The 22,811-nt window shown below is 44.2% G+C and overlaps 2 protein-coding genes across 7 annotated transcripts in view; both read left to right on the top strand.

The window, feature by feature from the left end:
• The window catches only part of LOC126483630 (uncharacterized), a 497,523-nt gene that overhangs the window by 82,890 nt on the left and 391,822 nt on the right, over positions 1–22,811 (top strand). For 5 of the 6 annotated variants that reach the window (XM_050106684.1, XM_050106680.1, XM_050106679.1 and 2 more), the window contains exon 2: positions 19,834–19,901. The exons of the other annotated variant lie outside the window; for it this stretch is intronic. The gene's annotated coding sequence lies outside the window, so the exon portion shown is untranslated. The remainder of the gene's footprint in view (positions 1–19,833; positions 19,902–22,811) is intronic. 6 annotated transcript variants of the gene reach the window in all.
• Positions 9,441–11,232, top strand: LOC126483631 (uncharacterized). Its single transcript, XM_050106685.1, has 2 exons — positions 9,441–9,563; positions 10,705–11,232. The coding sequence occupies exons 1-2, from the start codon at positions 9,501–9,503 to the stop codon at positions 11,179–11,181; spliced, it is 540 nt and encodes a 179-aa protein (XP_049962642.1). The 5' UTR covers positions 9,441–9,500; the 3' UTR covers positions 11,182–11,232.

Genomic DNA, 22,811 nt, shown 5'->3' with positions numbered 1-22,811 from the left:
AAAGTATTTTGGTGTGCAGAATCCGAATCTACCTTTCAAAATGGCGTAGCACGTTAAAGTTTAAGCCTTTATTGATTATTTTCTGTATTCCGCTGTTAACTATTCTTTGGTTTGGATGTCTGATTTTTAAATTTTTTCACAGTAATGCTCGGAGATCTACAAATTACCACTAGATGGAAGGTATGATACAGATACGAAGCTTTACTCACCTGTTGGCAAGACAATCCGTATTGTGAAAGAGACTTTATGATCTAGTGCATGTTGAAACACGAATGGTGCAACTCTTATCGTACTTACCTCTTTCCAGCAGTGTATTACAAATTTTTGTTACCTCGGTGAGCTTTTTTTTTTTTTTGCAAGATAGTGGAACGTAGTGGAGTTTAAAACTTACTCTAAGTAAAACTGACAACTAGCAAATGTCGTTGTTAAAAACCGCCCTGACCACTGTGTTGCTATGTGTGAGGGGAAGTCACCCCAAACATCTCGAAGAAAAACAATAACTGGTTTACTTGATATTGCATATAAGCTATATTCCAATTGTCCTTTTGCTCATAAAGAAAAAAAATTTTGCATATCATATTGCCTGCAAAATCTGCAGTACTGCTTTAACGAAATGGTTGAAAGGAAAACATGGAACCATGTTATTAGTTGTTCCAGTGGTGTGGTATGAGCCCAAAGACTGTTTTCAGATTATTATTTGTGTCTTTCAAATACTGCAGGGCATTGAGACAGAACTAGACATGAAGTATGTAAATGTAAAATATCTTCAGCGCATTCGCGTGCAGTCCAAGATGAGGGGTTGTCTGTTTCTGTCTGTAACTTGCAAACCACTGGTTTACAGGGTGGGTTCACAAAATACTGGTGTTTATTGTGCCCATGAGACAGTCGTGACACCAAGAACCAATATGGTCTATAAGAAAACCATACTATCTAAAAGACAATATGAAACACACTCCATTGCTTGAGCCTGATAGAATCATTTTGTTTCCTCTTCATCTTACATTGGGCCTTATGAAGAACTTGGCACAAGATACGGATAAAGGCGTGCTGGCTTTCAATCATTTGAATGGAAAGTTTCCTAAATTGAGTGAAGCAAATCTGAAAGATGTATTTGTTGGACTACAGATAAGAAAATTCATGAGCGAGCCAACCTTTGATAGTAAACTCACAAATAACGAATAAGCTGCTTGGTTCTCTTTCAAAGAAGTTGGGAAGGACTTCTTGGGCAACAGAGGAGATGGTAAATATATTTCAGTTGCGACTGATCTGTTAGACAGCTACAAAAACATGAGATGTAGAAATTCACTTAAAATTCACTTTTTACATTCCCACCTTGAGTTCTTTCACGAAAATATAGCAGCCGTAAGCGATGAGCAGAGAGAGCACTATTACAAACACGAGGCCTATCATTCCGTGCTTTCTACTTAGTGGTATCCACATATCTTTCCTCGCCGATTCTGTAGATAACGTACTCATTTCGTATCTTTCTACCACACTTTTGTAACCCCAAATCTCGAACGCTGCTGTTCTCGTCTTTCCATTTAATTTTCATTGTGCTGCGTCCTGTTCAAAAGCGGTAGCTTGTTTCTATCTCAGATTAAAATCTTACGTCTGTTCTGTGCAGGGATAATTTGATTAAATACCTTCTTCATTATCGGCAGGAGGTTAACTGATCCATAGCTTTTTTATGCCCCGTTTTTCCATTTTCTAGTAAAGTGTAATAAATATGGCACAGTGCTGTTCCAGTTTTTGTGCAATTCATTTCTTCGGCAGACTTTGACATATATACCAGATATAAAATTGTTAGATGCAGTGGGCTTTCTATTTTAGTAAGTGAAAGCATTCCACGAAAACTACGTTTTCTTAGTGTGTTAAGGCCCGCGTAAAAAAATCTGCTTTGAATAGACGTTTTGTGTAAAATTAGAGATGTGCTGTCTTCTGTTTTTTCGTTACGACAGTTTCCTTTTATTTGTGACAGTCCTCCTAAAAAGTGTTACTGCACAGTGCCTCTCATAAACCCGTTCTACAGACGACGAGCGTCGTCATTATGGCTACATCAAAGTCCATTCGCAGAGACAGCGCTGTTAAAGCGAAGTGCAGAAAAGAACGGCGTCAGTTTGGACAGTTACCTGCGCGTTTACCTACAGGTATGAACTTTTAAACTTTCAAACTTCAAACGGCTGTTTTTCGCAAGAAGCGGAACTTTATCTAGGGGATTATCTTCGCTTGAAGAGTCTCACTGACAAACTTCAAAGCCGTGGAATCTTTTTAGTCAGACTAGCTGAGACACAATTTTTATGTTTAACTTCCTTGAAATTATTAATATACAAACCAAACCCCGCGATCCACCGATTTCGACGAACTTCAGCGTACGTGTTGCGAGCCACTCGAAAGCAGCTGCTGTGAAACAGTGAAGTCACCACGTTTCCTGTCCCTAAAAACAGATCAAATGCCATGGTGCAATTGGCATCGTTAGAATGCTAGAAAACAAAAAAAAAATGTAATACATATCAGGCTCGTAACCTAATATTTTCCGAAAACTCGTAGAATCATTGAATTCGTTCCGTTGCAGATATACATTGCCCAACAAAAGTGAAAGATCCAGAATAAAAGGTCGGATGTCGGTGTATCTTCATACACATACACAAGCCATCGGCGGGTATGTAAATAACGAAAGTTGCAATTTTCTGTGACAGGAAGAACGACAACGAGAGTGCATTAGTGTTGTTAGCTTGGTTGATAGGGTATATAAGGGCGCGTGAAAAGCGTCAGCGATAGTGATCACCGTGAAGGACGCGAAGACGCCGCGTACACGTGTGAGACAGCGTTATTAGCACCTGACAAAAGTTTGAAAAGGCCTCTTTGCAGATCTCTCTATCTGGCTTGCCACCTGGCTGGCTGGTCGAATCGTACAATTTCCACATTTGTGGGACATTCGGATGTGGTGGTGGTGGTGCGATGTTGGACTGCACGAGAACGTGAGGGCAGGCGTCTCGTCGTCGAAGTTCCCGTCGATCACGGCTGACCACCACAAGGGACGTAACCGCTTCACACCCTAGAACAAGTAATGGAATTCCAGTAACATTCTCTGTTGTTCGGCACCACTGGTCAGAGACTAGCAGCAGCCAAACCAGGAATTACTCTCCGTTGCGTGGGCTGCCGTTAACGTACGAGGAGCGGCTGTGTTTGCAGAGATGCCGTGCCCGGGAGGCACGAACTGTTGATACCTGGCGTCGCATTGTGTTCAGTGATGAATCACAGTGTCGCACTACCCCGGATGACCACCGTCGGCGAGTATGGCGGCGAACTGTGGATTGGTACAATTCTCCCACTATTTTGGAGAGGGATACCTGTGTTACTCCAGGCATCATTGTGTGGGAAGCCGTCGGGTATGGCTTTCAGGTTATCGTCAGTAGTGATCGAGGAAGCTCTGACGACACAACGGAATGTCACGGACATCTTGCGTCTTCAAGTGTTAGCTCTCGTGGGACAGTCTCAGGTGTCCTTTTTCAACAGGAAGTGCTCTTCCACACGTGGCACTTGTCTCTATGTACTGTCAGTATGCTGTTGAGGTACTCCCACAGCCAACAAGGTCACTGATTTGTACCCAGTAGAACATGGGTGGTGCCAACTCAGGTATAAACTGTGTCCCATTGTTAGTATCCAGGTTATCAAGGACTAGTTGTAACAGTTGTGGCCAGCTTGCCTTAGCACAGGATACGACTGCTTTATAACACCCTTCCCAACAGAATCAGTGCACGCTTACAGGCCAGAGGGGGTGTAACGTCATATTGACAAGTGGCTCATACTGCCAACTTTCACTCTGTACCTGGGTCACTGAAGTAACATAAAATCCCCACTCAGCCCATAAAGTTTCCTTTCCTCCCCCCCCCCCCCTCCCCCCACCTGTAGAGTGCCTCACTTCTTTTGCCAAGTAGTGTAGAAGGAAAGCAGTTATGACTAGGTATTAGGCAAATGGCATAAGAGCATGCCTTCAGGCCACAATCAGATTCTATGATCGAGGATGTTACACTTCATGCATAATTTTTCAGTCTTCGGCAAGAGAATGAAAACTGTAGCGAACTCTCCATTTTATGTTAGTAAACTTAAATACTGTTGCGCACAAGGAGAATGTTATCGCATACATGTCTACAAGTATCTACGATACGTGTGTGTTCCTAATGCAGGATGTATGTTTAGTTTCCTCTATTTCCTTGTCATAGAACACATTATCCTCCTCTAACCAACTTGGAAACGCTACCACATTCTCTCTCTCTCTCTCTCTCTCTCTCTCTCTCTCTCTCTCTCTCTCTCTCTCTCTCTCTCTGTCTGTCTTTTATGCTCCCCAAAGACACTCGTATTTCTTTCTGTTGCAAGCCTTCACAGTGCCTCGGGTAGTATTCATAATACCGACAATCAAATTGGAGAAAACTTTTACTCGAAAGTAGACTGGATTAAAGCCCTTTTCCTACACTCATATGATTTCTGCCCATTGTGCGATCGCAAGCAGACTTGATTGACGTTCATAAAAACACTGCTCTTCGCGACTAAATTCGACGCGTATGACAACATTTTGTGAATTACTGGGCTGAGGGCTGATTATGTACAAGACTGTGGATCTTCGTGGCAGCACTTCGTTGATATAGGGTTCTCGATGTTTCGAGATGTGACAGTTATACAACTTGATGAAATAAGAGTGTGCCATCTCATACGGCATAAGTTTTCACCGAGAACGCCAGCTGGCCTTGTCCGTTCTGAAACTTGCAGTGGTACGTAGTTACGCCACTTTTGTCCAAAAAGCAGTCTCAAAACATGAATTTTTCGATCTAGTGCCGCATATGTAATTCTTCAAGCTTTTCCGGCGAGGCGTTGTCATGTTGATTAATCGAGTTTCTGCCGGTATATCGAAATATCGTGCAGAAAAGACGCGAATAACCGGCAGAAATCCGATTAATCAACTTGACAAGTCTCGCTAATTTGCAAAACCATTTTATTATGAGAGAGAGATTTTGCAAATGTTACATTGTAAAACTTGTTTTTAGTTCGTCACATTCTCGAGAGAAGATTAATATCGTGCGTTAAAAAGTGGAGAAATGCCGCCCCCCCCCCCCCCCGCCCCCCCCCCCCCCCCCCCCCCCCCCCCACACACACACACACACAGCACCGGGAGTCAAAGACGTGTCGTCAGACATCGTAGGCACGTAAGCACGTAAGCACGTAAACTGATAACTTTGTTCCTTTCTCGCGAGAAAAATTGATAAATGATTGCATTCATTCTCTCGTAGATCACTAAAAAAAATGAGATGACGGGCCTAGTGCGTACAAATAAAATTTCCTTGTTTTCAAGTGTTCTAACGATTCAATGACCTTGACCTAGATTTTATTTCGAAAACGGGAACGTAGAGAGAAACACTTCCACAGGACTGACTTTTTAGAGTAGACGCCAAGTAGTATGCTGTAGCTCTTCGAAATCAGGGCTTCGTGAGATCTGGACGCAGCTAGTAAATTGCAGAAATTAGATGGCCTCCATTAAAGGAGTCTCATGTTTAATGTCCGTTTAGCTAGTGCAGCAACACACAATTCAGTGCCATTGTATGAGAGTTGGTTTGTTAAACAGCAATTTTAAGATATTCTCACAACGAAAATTGCAAGCGGGCATCTATTAAGAGACGGGTGGGGGCACAACCCACAACCCTTCCAAAACACTTGTTCATGGAAGCGCTGACACAAGGAGCACCATCCGACCTCGTAGGCATCTGCGATAGCTGGTCTTTATTTGCAATATTTACAGACTGCTGCAGCGAACGGTAACTTTGTGTCACAGGAGATAATATTCTGGGTTTATGATTTATGTACAAAATTGTTTCACTGAATGTAGCGGTCACTGTTCAAATGGTTCAAATGGCTCTGAGCACTATGGGACTTAACATCTGAGGTCATCAGTCCCCAAGAACTTAGAACTACTTAAACCTAACTAACCTAAGAACATTCCATACATTCATGCCCGAGGCAGGATTCGAACCTGCGACCGTAGCAGTCGCGCAGTTCCGGACTGAACGTTCACTGTTCATTGTGCCTTCCAAGAATGCGATGAAGATTGACGTTTGTGACAATGCACAGCCAAACGTACTTTTTGTACTTAAAAAATTGACGGAAATAGTCTAGATTGCAAAAACATTTATTTTGTGATAACCAGTTTCTGTAAGTTTTTGACCATCCTCAGATCCTCATACCACAAAGGTTGGCGGTAGCGGTGAATGGAGCCGGTATTGTAATTTCACGCACGTCAGTTGCTCGAAGTTGACGTTCGTAGAGTTAAAACACTCGCTGCATTCACCACCACCACCGCCACCGCCTACCATCATGGTAAGCGGCATCTCTTTCCCCACCCGCCCATCCTTTTTGGCCCACCCATTTTGTTTTTCCTCTTCCTCCCCCCCCCCCCCCCCACCCCAGATCTTCCTTTTTGTTCCCTCCCATCCTTTTGGGTGAATGGGAGTGTTTGACCGTATTGTGACTTCCTCTCAACAACTAATAGTTACCCGACATTTTGTTACTAATTTTATGGGTAAATAGTTCGGCGATGATATGTGGTATGTGGCAGTAAACTTAGCGCCCACTCCAAAAACTGTGCCGATACAAACTGTCATCAGTGGGACAAGTTATGCAGTGCTTTTTCGTTGTTTCAGTTGACAAAATAAGTTACGAAACTTGTTGAGTAATTGTAAAGTGTCAATCATAATGAAGTAATACTAACGATGCAGGGAGGACAGCACTTTGAAAATTGCCCGCGGATGTGGAATCGGTTTTTCCTCCTGCCGATAAAAGTAATGCTGCTGTGTTAAGATTAAGTTAGCGGTAAAATTCTAAGATGTAGCACATTTTAGACATTTCCACAGACTAAGAGTCAATAAGAATCTTAAGAAACTTAGCGGTTCGAAAAAGGGTAAAGCCCAAGGCGCAGATCTGCCGAGATTACATGGGCTTCCTAAGGTCCACAAGGAGGACGTACCTCTGCTATCTATAAGTGATATTGAGTTTGCTGAATATTATTTGACTAAGAATTTAGCCTCGCTCATGAGATTTGTTGGTAGAAAGTGTTGTCAACACATCCCGAATACGCAGATTTATTAGCAGGCTTAAGGCCGATGCTTAGCTGCTCGGTTTTGCTAGATGCTTGTATCGTTGACTTTATTCAGCAAAGTTCTATCCGCAGAGTCCTTATTCTTAATTGCGATCCATTCGACTGACAGATTGTAACCTTCATTCAGAATGTAGTCTCCAACTTATTTTTTATTTAATAAGGACTTTTATGAACAAATGGGCATGGTTGCCTTGGGAATTACCCAGCAGTGTTTTTTAATGGAAGATTCGGAGGAGGAGACATTGGGCCGTCTAATTTTGAAGCCCATCATCTCTTGGGGGTATCTGGATGACACTTTTTGTAGTGTGATCTCATGACGAAGAGAAACTTCAGCAATTCTTGGACCATCCGACCTCCATTCATAAGAGCATCCAATTTTCCATAGAGCTGAAAAAAGTGTCTCCCTTCCATGGATGTCTTGATTCACTACAAAACCGGAGGCATTCAGTGATGCGGTGTCTTTCGGTGGGAGCGGACATCGACCATCATATTGAGCAGACCAGTGGTGTCCTCTGTACACTTCCACACGGTGCACATACGAATGCTGATAAAGACACTCTACAGATAGTACTAAATAGTTAAAGTATTTAAAGGTAATGGCTATCGACCATGGAAGATCCGAAAGTTTTTGCAATTCATTCAAAGGGAAGGCGAGTGTCCGATTTCAAGAAGCTGAAGAGAAGAGGTTCAAGTTAATGGCATTCCTATAGTTTGTAGGGAATCTGTCTCCTATCCTCTCTACACATGAAGTCCGGGCTATTTTTCTGTCAACACTGTAGATAGCTATGTTCGTCGGCTCTGAAGAATGACGTGATTATATGGAAGGCAGCCAATAGTTAGCTCTGAGACATCGGTGCTGTTTCCCTGTTGACTATAATTTGAGACAACGTCCTTTATTTGTGCGTTCTGATACGCCTTTTATACAGCAGTGTAAGGATACAGCATACAATCCAACTGAACAGAACATGACTTCATACAGTCCACACTTCATACGGTCCACAGTGTGTATCCACCCATAAAACTTTAATACGTTTCGTGTTCCCTAGCTAATATTAATTGAAATTTAAATTAAATTTGTGTCTAAGTAGTTGGTTTATGTAAATCAGATGCATAGTAGCTCTATAATTATTCTATTTCAAAAATTATACTCGCAACGGGTTGCTGTAACTCCCTAGAAAGTAACTAACTAAACTGTTCCTAACTGGTACCTATCCGAATAAATATGCCTTATACTTTTTAGATATAAGATGGATGGGAGCGCGGCTCTCTTATACCGAAAATTGCTGAACTGTTTGCAGTTGAATTATTAGGTGAAGGGCGAAGTTTGGTGATGGCCGAATTCCCGAAATTTTGTGGATTAAGTTATGCAACGTGTAAACGTGACGATTCACCTTCTTTCGCAAGGAAGGGACATAGCGTCACTTTCTGAACACCCTAATGGGAACACGAGACATGGCCTCAGTGTCACACGGTCCCCAGTATCTGTTGTTACCTGTGCTTCAAATGCGCATTTAATCCATAACGTATTTACACTCCGTGTGATGTCACCATGGATAGTTTGGTGCTGATGCATGGCTAAGCAAAGAGCTTTATCTGCTACTGCAGACGCAGCGCCTTCTTCCATAGATGCTGCTGTTACTGCTGCCTCCAACGGCTGTCACTGCAGCAGTAATCAAAGTCTTCCACTAAAGGTACGTTTACACTGGGATACATGTATCGCGACATGTATGAGCGACATGTCAATTTGATATGTCGCGATACATCACCTCATACAAAAATTCACGGAACTTGTATGCGGACCCTCGAGCTCATACATGTCGCGTATACATTTTGTATATCGCTTTTTGGCCATATACGCGACATGTATGAGCGACATTTTAAGAACTCGCGCATGCGCAGTACTATCATTTCCTGTCGTCTTGTCGCCTGCCGCGTATTTTGAAGTTTAGCGCATGCGTAGTACCAGGCTCTTTGGCGGCTGTTTTGAGTTTTGGAGCTGCCGACTGTCGTTTGTTGTGTAGTTATTTGTGTATTTTGTCGTGTGTTGTGCCCGCGTGTTTTAAAATTTGCGATGACTTCTTGGTCCAAACAAAATACACTGCATTTTATAGAGGCAGTGCGCAGGCATCCCTGTATATGGGATGTGAAAATACGAGACTATAAGAACACTCACAAAAGGTACGACGAGTGGGAGGAAATTGCCAAGACATTTAACGTGTCAAGGAAGGAATGTGAGGACAAGTGGCATAATTTAAAAAGCCAATATAGTCGCGAGTTAGCGAAACGGAAGAGCAGCAAAGGAAGTGGAAGTGCTACAAGCAATGTGTACCACGCTTCATGGTATGCTTTTGAAAGTATGCAGTTCATAAGAGACAATTACAAACCACTCTCTCATAGGAGCACACATGAAGTAGTACCAGTAAGTAAATTTGTTATATTATTTTATTAATCATATATTTGGCAACATTTTTTCGTGCTAATGCTTTACATAATGTGAATATTTACAATTTCACTGAAAAACATGATTCTCCAGACTGCTATGGTTTGAAGTCCTGAATACTGCAGAAGAATAGAGCATATTACTTTATGTCATCATTTAACAATGATGTGCAACTTATTTTCCATACTGCCATGGGATGGAGCTCTGAATACTGCAGAAGTATTCAGCATATTCTCTTCTGTTGTCATTCAGCAATGAAGTTCTTCGGCCAGTTCTGGGCAGTGGCTCCAGCACAGTAGGGGCTTCCCTCCAGGACCCAGGTATTACGTTGCCATCATCTCCCTCTCTGTCGTATGTTCCTGCTGGACAATAACTTTGAGATTTTCTGTTTTGAAGAAAATTATGTAAATAAACACAGGCTAGTGCCACCACTGTAGCTTTCCCCGGACTGAGAAGCATTTACTTCCTCAGCACTCTGTAAACAGCACTTATAATCTCAAATACATTTTCTATTACTCTTCTTGCCCTGCATGCTCTATAGTTAAAAATACGTTGCCAACTAGTTTTTTCATGCAGACCTGGAAATGGTTTCACAATATTTTCCTCTTGGCCAAAGGCTTCGTCAGCGACGAAAACATATGGAACAGGCTTGCTCCTACCAGGAAGAGGAGTTGGTGGTGGTATATTTAGAGTTTTTGTTTCTAACATTTTGTAAAATGTGGTGTCTTTAAGGACACCACCATCTGAAATCCTCCCCTGCGTGCCAACATCAGCGTAAATTATTCTATAATTAGCATCAGCAATTGCTAGCAAAACAATGCTGAAGCGCTCTTTATAATTAAAATAAACTGTCCCACTGTTGGGTGGTGCCACAATGTCAATGTGCCTCCCATCTATAGCTCCCAAACACCTGGGGAAATTCCATTTTTCTTCATATTCTTTGGCAATTTTCAGCCATTCCTCTGCAGTAGCAGGAAGCTGGAAAGAAAATTGTTACTCTTTTAATTTAATTTACGCATGGACACTCAAAGAAATTCTAAATACATTAAGATACTTTAATTATAATGTATGTATAACATATAGCTCACTTTGCCTTAGAAATGTGTTATGTATTTTAAAGGTCATGGAAGCCCCAGCCAGAGAAGGAGATGGTGAAGGAGAAGGAGAAGGAAGCATTAGTTTCCCTTTCGATGTCACAGAAATGGAGGAGGTGACATTTGCCACGCCCCCAGAAGACATTGTGGAAGTGGAAACCACTCCACTCATCTCTGTGCCTCCACATGAAAGTGGATGTGCAACCGTGGCACCCTGTACCACTCCAAGTCCGAGTGGAAGTGGTAGATCAAGTGCACTGAAGAGAGCCAGGAGAGACCTGGATGAAGACCGAGAAGGTCTTTTACAGACCTTAAGAAAAGTTGGCGACAATTTAGCAGGCAGGAAAAGGGACCAGTTTACCCACTTGGGTGACTTGGTCGCCAATAAGCTCAGATTTCTGTATGAAAATGGCCATACTACAATTATGGCAAGACTTGAGAACGGAATCTACAGATGTTTGCAGGAGGCAAACGATGAACTAATAAATGCAAATGCAACATAATTTATGTATTCTTTAAAAACATGTATAAACGTTGAAATATGCATGTAATGTGCTGTCAAGTACTATTTAATAAAACTAAATACAAATTAATGTTGTTGGATATCTTTACTGTGAAGAAAGTGTCCTCAGAAATTGTGATATTGTATTACTGAGTGAAGCATGTCAGTCGATCCAAAGAACTAAAAGCTAACCCATTTCAGCAAAATTTGAGAAATTTATGCTGAAAAAGGTATGTGCCGTTAAAATTTTAGTTCCTATTCCAGCATCCTCACGTGGTTATGTTGGCAACATCAACGGCGCGGTAGAAAATTTGTGCTGCTGTTCCTGGTTGACAGTTACTTGTATGTACCCTCGTCCGCTCGTTAAAAGTAATTGCCCTCGTAAAACGAAGATTTCATGACAAAACATTTGCATTGTCGCGCGATTACTAATGCCAACGACTCTCACACGATTGTCGGCATTAGCATCCGTTGCCAACATTATCACGCGAGGCCGCCGGAATAATAGCAAAAAACTGATATACGCGCCAGATGCATGAAAAAATTATATAATGTATTACATACTCATATGTATATATAAAACTTTTACCTTCACTTCTTGGGATAAAACTTGCACAATGGCCTCGCAAACACGAAGAATAATGTTGCATATGGCACTTTTTGATATCCTATGCAGATACATTAACGTCGAAAAGGAATCCCCAGTGGCCAAAAAACGGAGTGTTACTGCCAACTGATCCTCTGGTGGAATCGCTTCCCGAAAGTTTGTGTTGGTTTTGGACACAAGAGGAGCAACAAGAGATAGCAAACCGCGGAAATCCTCCATACTCATCCTAACATAATTTCTAAAATATGCGCCATCCTCTAGCGTTAATTCCTGAACGAGCATTGCGTAAGCTCCGTGAGTATCGCGTTTGCGAAGAAACTCTCTCTGCCACCATCTACGCTTCCTCCGCCTTTTCTTCCTATCATCTTCCAAAAGAGCAAGTGTACCAGCACATAAAAATGTGAAATCTTCCAAATCGTCGTCGGAAGCCATCGCACAGTGATACAAATCAGTGTAAACGCACGCTCATACATGTATGAAGTTGATACTTGTCAGCTCATACAAGTCGCGATACATGTCGCAAAGTCGCATATACATGTATCTCATACATGTGCCGATACAAATCGCAGTGTAAACGCACCTTAACACCGCTTTCGCCGTTTAGGAGATGATGTCAGCGTGCAGAATATTACACTGTAGAGACATGAACGGGAATGGTAGCCAAAACTGTACGTATCTAAGTCAGAAGATGCAAACTAAAAGGGAGAAGTAGTTAAGGAAAATAGAGAGAAAGATGGGGCTCGCAACAGATAAATGTTTAACTCTTGAAGTGGAAGTTGCAGAAAAAATTTTTGCGATCGTATGGTTCTCTGAGATTGACAAGTAGCGTCTGCTTGCACGTTGTACTCAAAATAATTCCATACTTGGTTAAACAATTCTGCGATATTACCGTGCATAAAAAATTGTCGATTTGTTACTTCTCGTAACTGTGTGGTTTTAATACGTCATAGATGATCCTTGAAAAAAGTTAAAATTCACTACTATTAGTCAAAAGAAAAAGTAAAGTAGTGGTAAGTTTACTTCTGGAAAGCAGTTTTAACTCGGGAGTCAAGAATTCTGAGTGGACCTTATTCGACTTTGAGCCCCAAGAAAGTAATAGTTTCTGGCATTACTTATTTTTGTTGGTGCTTAACAGACGACGACGACGACGATGATCACTATCATTATCGCAATAACAAGTTTCTTGATGCTGTGTAACTATTTGTTTCCAAATCGATTTTAGGCTTAAAGGCCATCGTCAAGTAACTACAAACTGTCTTTCACAGATTAGTGGTACAGCCAGTTTTTATATAAAAACCTAATTTAGAGATATACAAACAAGAAGTCGAGGTTACGCGCTGTTTTCATATAAACAGAATATAGCTACTTCTTTTAGGAAGGCGATCATATAGTTCTTTAGTTTTATCGTAAGATTAAACGACGTAAATATACAGCTAAATTAAACAGACTGAAGAGGGGTAAAGTGTGAACATGGTTAAGTAAAACAATGACAAGATTCCGTGTAATTTTTACCAGTTTGATTGTGTGAACGTGAGAAGTCTTCGTCCGCACTAAAATTATTCAGCAGGAACATTGTTGCGATGTGCATTGTATTTTACCAGTGCAGCTTAGAAAGGGAGAAAGATGACAGTGTTGGAAACAGTAGTTGCCAGAAAGCACGTAGATAAAATAAGTCTTCGTTCATCTAGATTTTTCTGTTTCTTTGTATTCGTCGCATTTTTGTTCGTCTTCTTTTTATCTTTTTCTTCGTCCTCATGTTCGTCTTGTCTTTTTCCCCTATTTTTTCTTTTTCCTTCTTCCTTTTTGCATCACCTCAGTCTTTCCCTGCTTGTGAATTCTGCCATTCTACAAATTCCAGCTTTTGTGGAGCTGTTCTCAGCAGCTGTCGTGCGATAGTTTGGTACTCATGTGCCAGCTTTGGTTTTCTACAATCTTCCATGCGTTGTATATGTTTTCTCCGCTTATTCCTTAATGTTATCCTGGCATGTATGACCTTCAGTAATTTTTCTGGTTACTTGTAACTGGAGCGGAATAAATTTTCGGAGAGTTATATTGCTGTAAGAAATCCCCGCTTTCACGCTGCCCTTTGTAAAATTGACAGTTCAGGCAGCGAGAATTCCATTAGCTTGTTACATTTCATAAGTTGAGTGGCAGTGAAACAAACTCGTTTTTAGTCTTTTAAGGAACTGTCACAGAATATCGACTGTTCGGTTATTTACTCGATTACTGACTCCGTAGCAGGATCGAATACAGGCACCGTTTCTAAAATTACTTTCATGATCCGAAATGCAATGCTTTCTTACTATCAAGTAATGTATCGCTACGTACCCCCTGGTAACGGCCAGGCCCAGGGAGGGGTGATTACCCGAGCTGATACCTTCCGAAAGTGCCGATTGGTCCCTCCGTCCCTTTCTCAGGAGGTGTGACCTGAGGTGTGACAATCACCTAAGGCGGGAGTGCCCTCAGAGAGGGCCCCCACAAGGGAGGAGCGCGCCATCGGAGACTCCGGTAATCATGGGGGATTCTTCCGCAATGGTTTCCTCATCTTCCACTATGTCTGCTCACAAGCGTAAGTTCACTGAGTCTCAGCCACAGACAGTTCTTCCATCGTTGCCACAGTTCCTTGTTGTTTCTCGGTCTGACGAAGGTCACGACTTCTTCACGGTCAACCCTTTCATTATTCAAAAAGGTGTCGACGCAATTGCAGGTCCTGTAAAGTCTTGTTCCAGATTACGAAATGACACCTTGTTGTTAGAAGCAGTCAGTGCCCTCCAGGCACAAAAATTGCTGCGTTCTTCACTGCTACATACCTTCCCTGTCCGGGTGGAACCGCACCGTACTTTAAATTCCTCACGTGGGGTCCCTCGACGGATTGTCCGACGAGGAAATTCAACACTACCTGTCTGACCAGGGCGTAACTGCTGTTCATAGAGTTATGAAAAGGGTTGACACGAACATCATTCCAACCCGTACTGTCTTCTTGACATTTGACATAGTTCAACTCCCATCGAAAATCAAAGCGGGCTATGAGAATTTCCGTTCGCTCTTACATCCCGAACCCTACGCGTTGTATCGGTGTCAGCGGTTCAATCACACCAGCCAGTCCTGTTCCAATCCGGCCAAATGCGTTACGTGTGGCAAGGATGCCCATGAGGGTGCTTGTCCACCTCCATCCCCTCGTTGCATCAACTGTATGAGTGACCACGCTGCTTCCTCTCGAGATTGCCCCATTTTTAAAGACGAAAAGGTCATTCAGGAAATCAGAGTGAAGGAAAAGGTGTCGACCTTTGCTGCTCGAAAATTATTCGCCAGTCGAAAGCCCATTGTGCCTCATACAGGAAAATACAGCACTGTCCTTGCCTCTCCTCGGCCAACAAAGGAGGCGGCCACGCAGACTTGTGATCTCACCTTTAGTGACACGGTCTTCAGATCGGCCAGCGCAAAGATCACCCGTTCAACCTCACCACTTTCGCCTGCTCAATCTATGGCTCACCCTTCATCGGGTTCTGCTAAATCTCGATCCCAAAAGTCATACACCCGGACTTCCAAAAAAAAGCATACTCGTGAAGATTTTTTACGTACTCAACTTCACAACCATCGGTTCCTCCTTCATCTAAACATCATGTTTCCAAGAAGGCTAATAAGAAACCCAGTTCCTCTCCTTCTCCGCCAAGGCGTGTCTCATCTACAGCACCACCTGGCGGTAACCGCCCTCGGCCGTCTTCTGTGTCGCCGAGGCGTACTGCTGGCGGCCGATCGCTGGTGGCAGGAGCTGCTCGTGAACAACCTGCGGATCAGGATCTTTTGCCTTCGGCTGAGTGCCGTCCCACGCTGTCGGTCGCAAGCTCAGAGCAGTCGTTGAGTTGACGGCAACCTTGGTCACATTCTTCCATTTTCTGTCCACCCCATGTCCGTTATCCATTGGAATATCCGGGGCATTCGAGCCAATCGGGATGAATTGACGATCCTCCTACGATCCTACTCGCCGGTCATCTTCTGTCTTCAGGAAACAAAGCTGCGTCCCCACGACCGCTTTGTCTTCCCCCATTTTCAGTCAGTCCGATTTGATCTCCCCTCTGTTGAAGGCACTCCAGCAAATGGAGGACTCATGATTCTTCTCCATAATACTCTCCATTATCACCCAATCCCCTTAAACACTTCCTTCCAAGCAGTCGCTGTCCGTCTTTCCCTTTCTGGATACACCTTCCATCGTCCACATCAAGGGCACGAGCTGATCTCCTTCACCTTCTTGGTCAGCTTCCACCCCCCTATTTGCTGGTTGGGGACTTCAATGCCCACCACCCGCTTTGGGGATCTCCACATCCTTGTCCGCGTGGCTCACTATTGCTAGACGTCTTCCACCAAGCGGATCTTGTTTGCCTCAACACTGGGGACCCTACATTTTTGTCTGCCTCCACGACAAATTTCTCTTATTTGGACCTTTCGGTCGGTACTGTTCCGCTAGCTCGGCGCTTCGAATGGTTCGCCCTTGCTGACACACACTCGAGTGACCACTGTCCATGTGTCCTTCGATTGCAGCCACAACTGCCATATATGCGCCCGAGACGCTGGAAGTTTGCCCAAGCCGATTGGACACTTTTTTCGTCTCTAGCGACATTCGATGACCGTCACTTTTCTGGCGTCGACGATGAGGTCACTCATATTACAGACGTTATTCTTACAGCTGCGGAACGTTCAATACCTCGCACCTCGCACCTCCGAATTGCCCCGGCGCCCCCCAGTTCCTTGGTGGAACGAGGCATGCCGTGACGCAATACGTGAGCGGCGACGTGCTCTTCGCGTTTTCAGACACCATCCTACATTGGCCAACTGTATCAGCTATAAGCAGTTCCGTGCGCGGTGTCGTCGCATCATCCGCGATAGCAAGAAGGCAATATGGGACTTCTTTACTAGCTCATTTAACACCTTCACTCCCTCCTCGGAAGTTTGGAGTCGGATTCGACGGTTATCAGGCGCGCCTAGTTTCTCCCCGGTCTCTGGGCTCACTGTCGCGCATGATACATTAGTGGACCCCGTTGAAATTTCTAACTCATTGGGACAACACTTTGCTGAGATTTCGAGCTCTTCAAATTACCCGCCAGCGTTTCTCCCGAAGAAACGTGCAGCGGAAATGCTTTCTCCTCTCAAAATCGAGAAAGCTACAATACTGTTTTCTCCATGCGGGAACTCCAACATACACTCTTCTTCTCGCTCCTCCGCCCCAGGACCGGATGGTATCCACATCCAAATGTTGCTGCATTTATCATACCATAGTCTGCGTTACCTCCTTCGCCTTTATAATCGAATTTGGACCGACAGTACTTTTCCCAGACGATGGCGGTAAGCTATCGTCGTTCCTGTTCCGAAACCTGGAAGGGACAAACATCTCCCCTCTAGCTATCGCCCCATTTCTCTCACGAGTAGTGTATGTAAGGTTTTGGAGCGTATGGTGAATTGCCGTTTATCTTGGTGGCTGGAGTCCCGCAGTCTTTTAACACCTGCCCAATGCGGTTTCCGAAAGCATCGTTCTGCAGTTGACCATCTTGTTGCTCTCTCCACTTAAATCATGAACAATTTTTTCCGGACACGCCAAACAGTAGCAATATTTTTTATCTGGAGAGAGCATACGATACCTGTTGGAGGACAGGCATCCTCCGCACACTGTTCTCGTGGGGCTTTCGCGGTCGGTTGCCCCTTTTTCTTCGCGAATTTATGGCAGAGCGCACATTTAAAGTGCGGGTGAACACTACTCTCTCCTGTACTTTCTCCCAAGAAAACGGGGTACCCCAGGGCTCCGTGCTAAGTGTTGTACTGTTTGCCATGGCCATAAATCCAATTGGGGTTGTCTCCTTCCTGATGTCTCGGGCTCCCTCTTTGTGGACGATTTTGCGATCTACTACAGCTCTCAACGGACCAGCCTTCGTGAACGACGTCTTCAACGCTGTCTCGATCGCCTCCACTCTTGGAGCATCGAAACAGGCTTCCGCTTTTCTCCCAGTAAGACCGTTTGTGTTAATTTTTGGCGTCGTACGGAATTTCTTCCACCTTCCTTACATCTAGGACCTGTCAACCTTCCGTTTTCGGACGTCGCTAAATTCTTGGGACTTATGTTTGACAGAAAACTGTGCTGGTCCTCCCACGTTTCCTATATTTCGGCTCGCTGTCTGCGATCCCTCAACACCCTCCGTGTCCTGAAAGGTACCTCCTGGGGAGCGGACCGAGTGGTCCTTCTCCGCCTCTATCGCGCCTTAGTGCGCTCGAAATTGGACTATGGAAGCATAGTTTACTCCTCTGCTCGATCGTCTATTCTTCGGCGTCTCGACTCTATCCACCACCGTGGATTACGTTTAGTGTCTGGAGCTTTTTACACCAGCCCTGTGGAAAGCCTTTATACTGAGACTGCTGAACCTCCGCTGTCCAATCGGCGAGCTGCCCTTCTGAGTCTTTATGCTAGCCATTTGTCTTCCATGCCTACTAATCCGGCCCATGACATTTTTTTCGACGCCTCCTTGGATTTAGGGTATGCAGGCCGCCCTTCCTCCCTACTACCACCGGGAGTCCGTTTCCGTCAACTGCTCCATTCTCTTTCCTTCCGCTTTCCTAAAGCTTTCTTGACAACTTGGGGTACAGCACCGCCTTGGCTCCGTCCCCGGACCTGCCTGCTCCGTGACCTTTTGTCAGTTTCCCAAGGATGGTACCCCTTCACTTGTTTATCGTCGGGCATTTTCTGCTCTATGTGCAGAAATGAAGTAAATCACATTTATTTACACTGACTGCACAAAAACATCGTTTGGTGTAGGGAGTGCCTATATTGTTGGCGACACCCCAAATCGATTTCGGCTTCCCGACAAGTGTTCGGTTTATTCTGCGGAGCTTTACGCTGTTCTCCAGGCTGTCCAATACATCCGTCGCCATCAGCGGATACAGTATGTCATCTGTTCAGATTCTCTCAGTTCTCTCCTCAGTCTCCAAGCTCTCTACCCTGTCCACCCTCTGGTCCACCGGATTCAGGACTGCCTCCACTTGCTCCACTTGGGGGGCGTCTCGGTGACGTTCCTCTGGATCCCAGGACACGTTGGTATCTGTGGAAATGAGGCGGCCGATATAGCGGCCAAGGCTGCAGTCTCTCTTCTTCGGCCAGCTATTCAATTGATTCCCTTCACCGATCTACGGAGCGTTTTATGTCGTCGACTTGTTCTTTTATGGCACGCACATTGGTCGACACTTCCCCATAATAAATTGCGGGACGTGAAAGCTCTTCCTTGTGCTTGGACCTCTTCCTCCCGAACGCGTCGTCGGGAGGAGGTAATTTTAACTAGACTCCGGATAGGGCACTGTCTTTTTAGCCATCGACATCTTTTAAGCAGCGATCCTCCCGCACTTTGTCCCCACTGCTTCTCAGCTGTGGACGGTAAGACACCTTTTACTTCAGTGCACCTATTTTACTCCGTTACGCGCCCGTCTACAGCTGTCGCCTGAAATATCGTCCATTTTAGCAGATGACACGCGCTCAGGCGATCGCATTATCGAGTGTATTAGTGCCAGTGAGATGTCAGTCATTTGAAGCTCTTTTTGGGGACAACCAACCCCTTTCTGCAGTGGTTTTTTTAAGCTTTCCGTCTGCTTTTAGTTTCTCCAATTTTTTGAGTTTCGTTCCCATTGCTGCTGGTTTCCATTTTCGTTTTTTGCCTTTTCATAAGTCACAGACCGGGCGCTAATGACCATAGCAGTTCTGCGCCATAAAACAAACAAAAAAACACGTATGTATCGCTACTTCTAGGTGTTTATCTTTATATGAAGATAACTAAAAACCTCGTTATACGTATCTTACTAACCTACTCGGTAAGCAAGAACGTGGCTTAGCCACAGCTCTTACTTGAAAATGTGGTAAATCATTTTTCAGTTAATTAAACTAATTGTAATGACAATTCTGATCAGTTTGTGCCACCTTTGTTAGTATATCCATGATTCCGTGGGAAATTAGAATATTAAGACTAAGAGACCTCTCTAAGTCACAATATCTTGTAAACATTTATTTTGTTGCAGGAATCGCAGCAGCGCCAGATACAGCATGCGGTGAAGAGGGCTTTACGCTGATCCTCTAAATCTTTACGGTAAGAGGCATGAAAAATAATGAAAAAATCGAGTAGAAGAGCTTGTGTTGACAAAATGTCTTTCCTTCTTTCACTTGGTACTTCCATATAAATCAAGGTTTCTGCTGTCTTATTTTGTAAGGCTTTTCTGAACAAATATCAGTTTTAATCGTTTCACTTCTTCATCTTCTTCATATGCTCATTGCGGCTAGGTTTGTACCTCGCATCTGTTGCATAATGTTTCAACCATGCCTTTCATTACAGAACTTTCTGATAGATTCTAAATGTTATCACTAACGATTTGTTTTCTCCAACCTAATGGTCTTAATTGGTCAGACATATCTCGTCCCGTACCGCCAGGAGGCTTCTAGTCGTCTACGGAGACACAGTTGGTAACTCTAGTTCCTTTGTGCAGAAAATATCGAAAAGTTTAATTAGCGAGACCTATTAAAACTGTGAAAGTCTTATCGTGAAGGAATTTAGGACGGATAACGGAAGAATTTCGCAGACTAACCTGCAAAGAGATTCCCCTCTCTGGTTGCGAAATTAACTATGTGGAACCAATCACTTAGAAACCTACTTGCATTCTTCTGCGATGCAGAGTTAAAATATCGCATGTGCTGCTCAGTTCATCCGTCTTGTGAACTTGTGCTATCCGTGTAACATTTTTCCAATTTAGAATATTATTTCGTCTCTACTACAGCTTGACGAGGGTGTAGTATCTAAACTCATCGACTCGAGATGCTGTGGGCCATAAATGCCTGTCTGATAACACCTAAGATACGATAGATATGGAATGCCCTTTATGTTTTTATTTAGGACTTCTTGGAACACAATACTGGGTATGTGCATTATTGATTAATATTTTAACATAATAACCTCCCAAATAGCCTCAGACTACAATGGCGTCGCTTTTTATGTAAGAGTAATGTCGAAAGAAATCGTTATCACTCGTAGGTCGTGTTAACTTCAAAGACGAACGACTTCCCCGTAAAGAGGAAGACGCATGAACGGCCAGAGAACAATATAGATCTATCAAAAAATGTTTTGCATCACCCCAGTTCCCAGAAAGACATTGACTGTGGATATTGTATCACAGACACAGTCCCTTTGACTGTTCAGAGATGCCACTAAAGCCGCCCAAAGATGTAAACAACCATGCGTGAGCAGCGACTATTAGACTGAGGGGTTCCGACAGCCATCAGTCCGTCATTCCACCAGGAAGGAGGTACACGGCCCGTGTTGTCTGTAGTTCAACTATGCCTAGACGGTCAGTACCGCAGTTCCATGGCGTCCGCATTGTTACTTTGTGCCAGGAAGGGCTGTCACCGAGGGAAGTGTCCAGGCGTCTCTGAGTGAACCAAAGCGATGTTGTTCGGACATGGAGATACAGAGACAGACAGGAACTGTCGATGACATGCGTCGCTCAGGCCGCACAAGGGGTACTACTGCAATGGATGATCGCTACCTACAGATTATGGCTCGCAGGAACCCTGACAGCAACGCCACGTGTTGAATAATGCTTTTCGTGCAGCCACAGGACGTCGTGTTACGACTCAAACTGTGCGCAATAGGATGCATGCTGTGCAACTGATGTGCAACTTCACTCCCGACGTCCATGGCGAGGTCCATCTTGGCAACCACGGCACCATTCAGCTCGGTACAGATAGGCCCAAAAACATGCCGAATGGACCACTCAAGATTGGCATCACGTTCTCTTCACCGATGAGTGTCGCATATGTCTTCAACCAGAGAATCGCCGGAGACGTGTTTGGAGGCAACCCGGTCAGGCTGAACGCCTTAGACACACTGTCCAGCGAGTGCAGCAAGGTGGAGGTTCCCTGCTGTTTTGGGGTGGCATTGTGTGGGGCCGACGAACGCCGCTGGTGGTGATGATGGAGGGCGCCGTAATGACTGTATGATACGTGAATGCCATCCTCCGACCGATAGTGCAACCATATCGGCAGCATATTGACGAGGCATTAGTCTTCATGGATGACAATTCGCGCCCCCATCGTGCACGTCTTGTGAATGACTTCCTTCAGGATAACGACATCGCTCGATTAAATTGGTCAACATGTTCTCCAGACATGAACCCTATCGAACATGCCTGGGATGGATTGAAAAGGGCTGTTTATGGACGACGTGACCCACCAACCACTCTGAGGGATCTACGCTGAACCGCCGTTGAGGAGTGGGACAATCCGAACCAACAGTGCCTTGATGAACTTGTGGATAGTATGCCACGACAAATACAGGCCTGCATCAATGCAAGAGGACGTGCTACTGACAAGGGAACCTCCCCATCGCACCCCCATCAGATTTAGTTATAAGTTGGCACAGTGGATAGGCCTTGAAAAACTGAACATAGATCAATCGAGAAAACGGGAAGTTGTGTGGAAGTATGAAAAAAATAAGCAATATACAAACTTAGTAGTCAATGCGCAAGATAAGCAACAACAAGGATAATGTGAGCGCGGGAGCGCCGTGGTCACGTGGTTAGCGTGAGCAGCTGCGGAATAAGAGGTCCTTGGTTCAAGTCTTCCCTCGAGTGAAAAATTTAATTTTTTTTATTTTCAGATAATTATTATCTGTCCGACCGTCCGATGCGATCACTTTTTGGGAGTGATTATCACATCCACAAGAAAACCTAAATCGGGCAAGGTAGAAGAATCTTTTTACCCATTCGCCAAGTGTACAAGTTAGGTGGGTCGGCAACATATTCCTGTCATGTGACGCACATGCCGTCACCAGTGTCGTATAGAATATATCAGACGTGTTTTCCTGTGGAGGAATCGGTTGACCTATGACCTTGCGATCAAATGTTTTCGGTTCTAATTGGAGAGGCACGTTCTTTCGTCTACTAATCGCACGGTTTTGCGGTGCGGTCGCAAAACACAGACACTAAACTTCTTACAGTGAACATAGACG

Source organism: Schistocerca serialis, chromosome 6 (assembly GCF_023864345.2).
Source record: "Schistocerca serialis cubense isolate TAMUIC-IGC-003099 chromosome 6, iqSchSeri2.2, whole genome shotgun sequence".
Classification (NCBI taxonomy): Eukaryota; Metazoa; Arthropoda; class Insecta; order Orthoptera; family Acrididae; genus Schistocerca; species Schistocerca serialis.
Note: the sequence above shows the minus strand (reverse complement) of the source record. Positions and strands in the feature narration are given on the sequence as shown.

Bases quoted from the DNA above. Each gene is read 5' to 3' on its own strand.
- LOC126483631 (XM_050106685.1), top strand. From the start codon at position 9,501: ATGCAGTTCATAAGAGACAATTACAAACCACTCTCTCATAGGAGCACA. The intron at 9,564-10,704 runs GTAAGTAAATTT...TGTATTTTAAAG, and splicing joins GCACACATGAAGTAGTACCA to GTCATGGAAGCCCCAGCCAG.